The sequence below is a fragment of the Mesoplodon bidens genome, assembly GCF_964165515.1.
Source record: "Mesoplodon bidens genome assembly, chromosome: 14".
Taxonomy (NCBI): Eukaryota; Metazoa; Chordata; class Mammalia; order Artiodactyla; family Ziphiidae; genus Mesoplodon; species Mesoplodon bidens.
The window spans coordinates 11,878,741-11,885,284 of record NC_138170.1 but is presented as its reverse complement, the minus strand read 5'-3'; the positions used below and the strand labels follow the sequence as shown (position 1 = coordinate 11,885,284).

Here is a 6,544-nt window from a genome sequence, read left to right as displayed (position 1 = left end):
TTTCTCTGACAGCCCCCCCCCCTTTTTTAAAATTACAGCCATTCTTTTTTTTAAAAAATTTCATTGAAATTTTTAACACAATGTTGTGTTAGTTTCAGGTGTACAACAAAGTGATTCTTTTTTAGATTCTTTTCCATTAGAGGTTATTACAAGATATTGAGTACAGTTCCCTGTCCTATACAGTAGGTCCTTGTTGGTTATCCATCTGTTTTATATATATTAGTGTGTATATCTTAATCCCAAACTCCTAATTTATGCCCCTCCTTTCCCCTTTGGTAACCATAAGTTTGCTTTCCATGTTTGTGAGTCTATTTCTGTTTTGTAAATAAGTTCATTTTTAACATTTTTTAAGATTCTGCATATAAGTGATATTATATGATATCTGTCTTTGTCTGGCTTATTTCACTTAGTATAATCTCTGGGTCCATCCATGTTGCTGCAAATGGCATTATTTCATTCTTTTTTATGGCTCAGTAATATTCCATCGTGTATATATGCCACATCTTCTTTATCCATTCATCCTCTGACGGCCCTTTTTTCCCTTCCCTCTCAGCAAGGACCAGTCACCCCGATTGCAGGAATGTGCTCCCTCCCCATGGCAAGATACTACATAAGTCTTCCTGGAGTCTTCCTTTTCCTAATCAGGGGGTTTGGAGATGACAGAGGAAGAGGAAAGAGGGCTGAATCAGAGGGATGAGTCTCCTCACCCCAGAAATCTCAAGTGCCCCACAATTAAGCTTAATCATCATCATAATCATAAGAGCTTTCTTTGCTGAACTTCTGCAAGATGCCAGCCATTCTACTGCCCTGCCTCCATCCTGAGAAATCTACAAAGGGGCATTACTAAGCCCATTTTATAGATCTGGAAACTGAGGCTCAAAGAGGTTATAAAGTACCTAATGTCACACAGCGCCAGGACTCAGACTCCAGGTTCTCTGTGCTGCTCCGGCCTCCATTCTCTAAAAGCTCAGAGATAATTTTGAATCTCAGTGGCAGCATCTTTGTATGTTAGCCTCTGTGGCCTCTATTCCCAGTCTGAGCTTCCAACTCTTACCTGCATTTTATCTCACTTGACGTTTGAGTCTTTACGTTTACTTTACCACTTTATTGTCTGTGATTTTTGTTGTAAATTGTCTCAAGCTCTTCGAGGAATGAGTTAAGGCATGATAAAAATAAAACAGGATTGACTCCTGGGATGCATTTCCTCAGCTTCTCCATGGGCCCATCCTATCCTAGACATGGTGGGGGGGGTCGGTCTGGGCCTCTGGGAAGGTAAAACGTAGCTGGGAAGACAAGACACAAGTGTGTGGACCACGCAGATGACAAAACAGATGTCAACTCTCTGGGGTATGTAGCCTGGGTTCTGGTCTCTGAACAGACTATTGCTGGCAGCTAAGTTATCCACAGTTCTTGGTTGTCCAGGTTGGAGGGAGAAGGCCAGCTGGCAAACCCAGGCTCTTTTCAGATCTTCGTTTTTATTGTACAGGGGAACCTCCTTTAAACACATATAGTCATTAGCTAAGGGTATTATAATTAGCTGTTACTGAGAGAGAAGAATCTCCTGGAAGTGTGGTGTTGGCCAGGAGGTTCTGCTCTTGAATATAAGGATGGCTCCCCAGGCCTGAGAGCAGCTGATGACCATGTCTGAAACCAACCAGCCATGGGCTAATAGCATGGGCCTGGCTTTGATGCTGCACAGACTCACCACGGTTCCTTCTCAGCCTCCCTGGCATGCGTTTACCCTCCCAGGCCGATCGTCAGAACCACAGGCAATCCCAGTGCCAACTCCCTGCTGACCACCTGTATTTGGCATCCATAGCCCAGCCCAGCCCAGCCCACCCCTTACACACTCACCGGAGCAGGGTGGCCAGGCTGGCATGCTTACCATCACATCGGACTTTTCTTCCCCCTCATTTGTGGATTTTCTTCTATAAGAGCCTTTAAAATATCTGAAAAACAAACCACACATTATTGTATACTCAATTAATCCCTTTACTGAAGAGAATAAACATATGAAAAATTGGGTGGGCCCAGAAAATCTGGGATAAGGCTCACCATACCCCAGAGACATCGGAGCCTCGTCAGGAAATTTCTCAGAGGAGGCACGGAAAAGGGCTGGAGCGTCAGGAAAACTCTCTACCCTTCAGTGGGAAGACGCAGGCTCCCGTCACCACCCTGAGGGCCTGACAGGGGCCAAGCTTGGTAGAGACAGAGGTGCGGTCTCTGAAAAAGTCACGAGCCCTGGGAGGACTTCCTTCACCTAAGGCTGACCTGGTCTTGACATGCTCTTGGGTGGAGTAGCACCCCTACTTCTCTCCTGAAGAAGGAGAAGGGGCCCTAGTGCTCCATGCTGTTCTTCAGAGTGTGGGGTGGGAGAGCCGTGGGGCTCAGTGGTGCCTGAAGGGGGTGGACCATCAGCACTGCCTCCTGTTTCAGAATTAAGGATGCAGGTCAGAAGGCTCTGTACACAAGAGACCGCCACTTCCTGGTGGGACATCTCGCCGCAGACAACTGCCGTGCAGGAACATCTGGAGCCTCAATGCCCTGGGACTCACCCAAGCTCCGTCTACCCCAAGCTCTCCCTTTCCTACTGAAGGGTCAGGACCCCTGTAGGAGTCCCAGCTCACCCTGCAGCGTGCATGTAGGGGTCAGGCCAGCTGTGCCCTGGCCCAGCTCCTTCCTGTTCGAGCCTTAGCTTGCTCAAGAGCTTGCGACCTGGGGCCCCCTCATCTCCTGGCTCTTTTCTCCTGCCCCCCACCCCCACCCCAGGGATGATCTGCATTCTCCCCAACAGAGGCCTGGGCCAAACCAGTTTCCCCATCTTCCTAGGGATCCAGGGAGGCAGTCGTTGCCTGGCATGTGTGGAGACAGGGGAGGGGCCTTCCCTGCAGCTGGAGGTGAGAGACTGCACCCTGTTCTGGTGGCCCCTGCACACCTGGCCTGGCCTCCAGGGTGCTCTGGCATCTCTGTGCTCATCTGTGGATTCTGGCCAGGTCCACACATCCCTCCTGTTCAGGTTTCCACCATCTTTCCCTGCACCCAGCACCTTCAGAGGGCAATTCCCTGGGGAAAGAGCCACCCTCTCAGGTCCCTTGTTGGCCAAGCCCCAAGAAGCCTCGAGGGCTGACACACAATCAGCAGTCTTATCCAGCAGCTGCCGCCTTGCCCTCACAGGAAGTGAGCATCGAGGATCTGTACAAGGGCGGTGACCAGGCCACCTGCTTCACCTTCTTCCAGAGACGCTCGGACCCCGCCTTCAGGCTGGAGGCTGCTGCCTGACCTGGCTGGATTCTCTGTGGCTCGGCTGAGCCCCAAGAGCTCGTACGACTCACCAAGGAGAGTGAGCCCTCAGCCTGCACTGAGCTCTACTTTGAACAGGGTCGGTAGAGTGGCAGGAAGCTGGGTTCCGGCCTGGCGCCCCCAAACCAAGCTCATTCTGCTCAGGGTCTGTGGGAGGCAGAATAATGGCACCCCCCCAAAGAGGTCCACATCCTGATCCCCAGAACCTGTGAATATGTTACCTTACATGGCAGAAGGGACTTCGCAAATGGGATTAAGGCTCATCTATCCTGTAGTATCCCAGTGGGCCCAAGGTAATCAAACACCAGGGTCCTCCTATGAGGGAGGCGGGAGGGTGAGAGTCAGAGGGAGACTGGAAGATGCTATACCTCTAACTCTGAAGATGGAGGAAGGGGCTGTGAGCCAAGGAATGCAGGTGGTCCCTAGAAGCTGGAAAAGGGCAGGGAATGGGTTCTCCTGTAGAGTCTCCAGAAGGAGCATAGCCATGCCAACAACTTGACTTGAGCCCAGTGAAAACCATTTCAGACTTCTGACCTCCAGAACTGTAAAATAATAAATGTATGTTGTTCTAAGCCATTGCCTTTGTGGTGACTTGTTACAGCAGCTGTAGGAAACTAACGCAGGGAGTGAGTGGGCCTCTGTGTGCAGTATTCAATGCAAAGGGACTGGATAACTTGGTGAGTCCTTCTTGGAAGCCTGGCCATGGCTTCTCCTCTGGCCCCTCTGCCCCAGAGCTTCTAGAAACAACTGAGAAACTCCAGGCAGAACCCAGCTCTCCTCCTCTGTCCATGGACAGTGTCTTGGGCTGCTTACAATTTCAGCTTTAGTTCAGGTCACGATTTTTCTACCAGATGCTTCACAGCGAATCAGTCATCCAACCGACTGACCGGTACCATTAGTTGCCTGCTAGTGTTGATGTGTGAGGACCAAGGAGGGACAGTGGTGGAAAGGCAGTGAGCTTGGACTGGACGTACTGAGTTTAAGGTTACTGTGGAACTGATGAGTTGAGTTGACTGTTTACAGCTGGGAATATTGGGCTGGACCTCAACTGAGAGTTTGTAGTTAAAACTGACACTCATTCTCAGACCCCCAAATCCCTCTCCATTTCGTAGAGGATCCATAGTCAAACAAGCTAGAGCAGAGAGCCCGTGGTATCAGGGCTCAGAGGGGTGGACTGCTGGTTCTCTTCCTCTTGTACAACCACTCAGCGTCTGTCCAACATGTACTGTGGGCCAGGACATTTAAGCACAGTGTATCTTCACCCTCACAGCGACCCTGCAAGGCAAGTATTCTTACCTGCATTTGACAGGTAAAGAGACTAGACTAAAAGAAGTGACATACTTAACTTGCTGAAGGTCACATAGTCTGTACATGTACATCTGGTCCATTTGACGCCAACATCGTTCCACAAATTTTTATTCCACTCTTATTCTAGGAGCAACAAAACTAAGCTTCCTTGGAGCTGATAATTGAATGGAAGAAACACTAAACAAGCAAATTCACAAACAAGAAAACAAACAAGGGCAATTTACATGAGAGAGTGTGAGGGTGAGGGCGGTAGGTATTCAATGGTAACATTAGAGAGGGTGGTCGGGGGAGGTGACACTGACTTTTTGGAGGAGGTGACATTTGAGCTGAGGCTGAAGGGCAGGAGGGAGTAGGACTAGGAAGTGATGCAGGAGAGAAATAGCAAATGCACAGCCCTGAGACAGAACGGGCTTAGCGTGTCTGAATAACAGTGGAAGGCTGGGGGGCTGGACCCTGAAGAGATTTAGGAGGTGGGCAAGAGAAACAGGGGCTGGATCATGGGGGCGTCTTGAAGGCAAATAAAGGTTTCTATTTATTTTTAAGTGAAAAAGGATGCTATGAGAAGATTTTAAGCAGAGGAGAGACATACTGAGCTTTATGACTCTGATAAATTTAGATTCTTTCCCTGCCTCTCCATGGCCTTCATGTGTCCCATTATTTTATCACCTGGCGATGACATCATAACTATGCATTTATGTGCTGGGACTACTCTGTGCTTTTTCAGGGGGTGTAGTTCAATTTTGGGTCACCATTGCCCAGGGCAGCTGCTGGTACATTGAAGGTGATGAGTAAGTGCAAAGTCTTGAACAAATTAATGGATGATCACTTGGTTCTTGTTAGACATTCAGGATACAGTGTGAGGACATCTACGGCAGCAAGGTAGACAGACGCCACTGTAGCATGGAGGTGCAGCTGGTGGAGAGGGCTGGACGGGCCTTCATAAAGGAAAGGGCATTTAACCTGGGCCTCAAAGAAAAAGTAGTTTCAGGGCAGAGAATGTGTGGATGGGCATTTCTAAGCAGAGGGAGCAACTAAGGAAGGTGTGATGGAGGAGAGTTCCCAGCACACCTGGGGCGTGATGAGTCATCCACGTGCAGGGACCCGAGGCTTGTGGCTGAGGGGTTGCTAAAAATTAAGATGGGAAGATATGTGGGGCCTGACTGTAGATGCCTGGTGAAGGAGTGAAGGAGGAAGCCTGGAGGAATCATCCAAGTATTTCAAGTAGGACCCAGATTTTAAGCCTGGGCCCCTGAGGTCAGCACTGGACCAATCCACCTGCTTCTAGGGTTTCTGCTCATCTCAGCTTCCTCTTTGCCCTACCTCTTTGCCCTGCCTTCTGTTTGGCTCTGCCCTGGGATCAGCTTTGAGGCTGTGGTTCCATGGTTGGCCTGACCCCTGCTTCATCTTTCCACATCAGCTTATCTATCTCCTTCAAGGGTGGTAACTCAACTTGACCCAGCTTGGAGCAGGGCCAGGAGTGGGAGGAGACCTGGGTATGCCTGGGTGGGTGGCAGGCACATTTCATAAGAGAAGGGCCAGCAAAGATGAGTTGAACATGTTCTGTATTTAAGTAAAAACACATTTGGAGTTTTAATATATGTCAATTCTATATGAATGCTTTGGAGAGGAAGAGGATACAAGAGATTTAGAAGACACGGCCCCTACCCTTTAAAGACATATGGTGTGGGTGGGGACACCAGACATTATGAACAAAAGCCAACATCTATTGACTGCTTCTTATGGAAGGACTAGTAAACACTCCAAACATTACTCAGGGAGCCTTGCGTTGAAATTCTGCAGGGCTCAGGTAGAAATAATGATGGGATGTTGCTATTATAATTATCATTAATAATAATGATGATATCAGCTTCTGACACACACCCCTCCCAAGTCTTATCCCTGAAATTCTTCCTCCTTCCTTGTGACCATGCCAAAG

General features: G+C 49.0%; 1 protein-coding gene across 1 annotated transcript; it reads left to right on the top strand.

Moving 5' to 3' along the window:
* Positions 1-580: 580 nt before the first annotated feature.
* IL1F10 (interleukin 1 family member 10) lies at positions 581-3,387 on the top strand (the record flags this gene model as incomplete). Its single annotated transcript, XM_081254594.1, is given in 5 exon segments — positions 581-612; positions 2,437-2,609; positions 2,770-2,897; positions 3,175-3,276; positions 3,280-3,387. Coding segments are annotated over 5 exon segments (543 nt in total).
* Between the last annotated feature and the right edge of the window lie 3,157 nt (positions 3,388-6,544).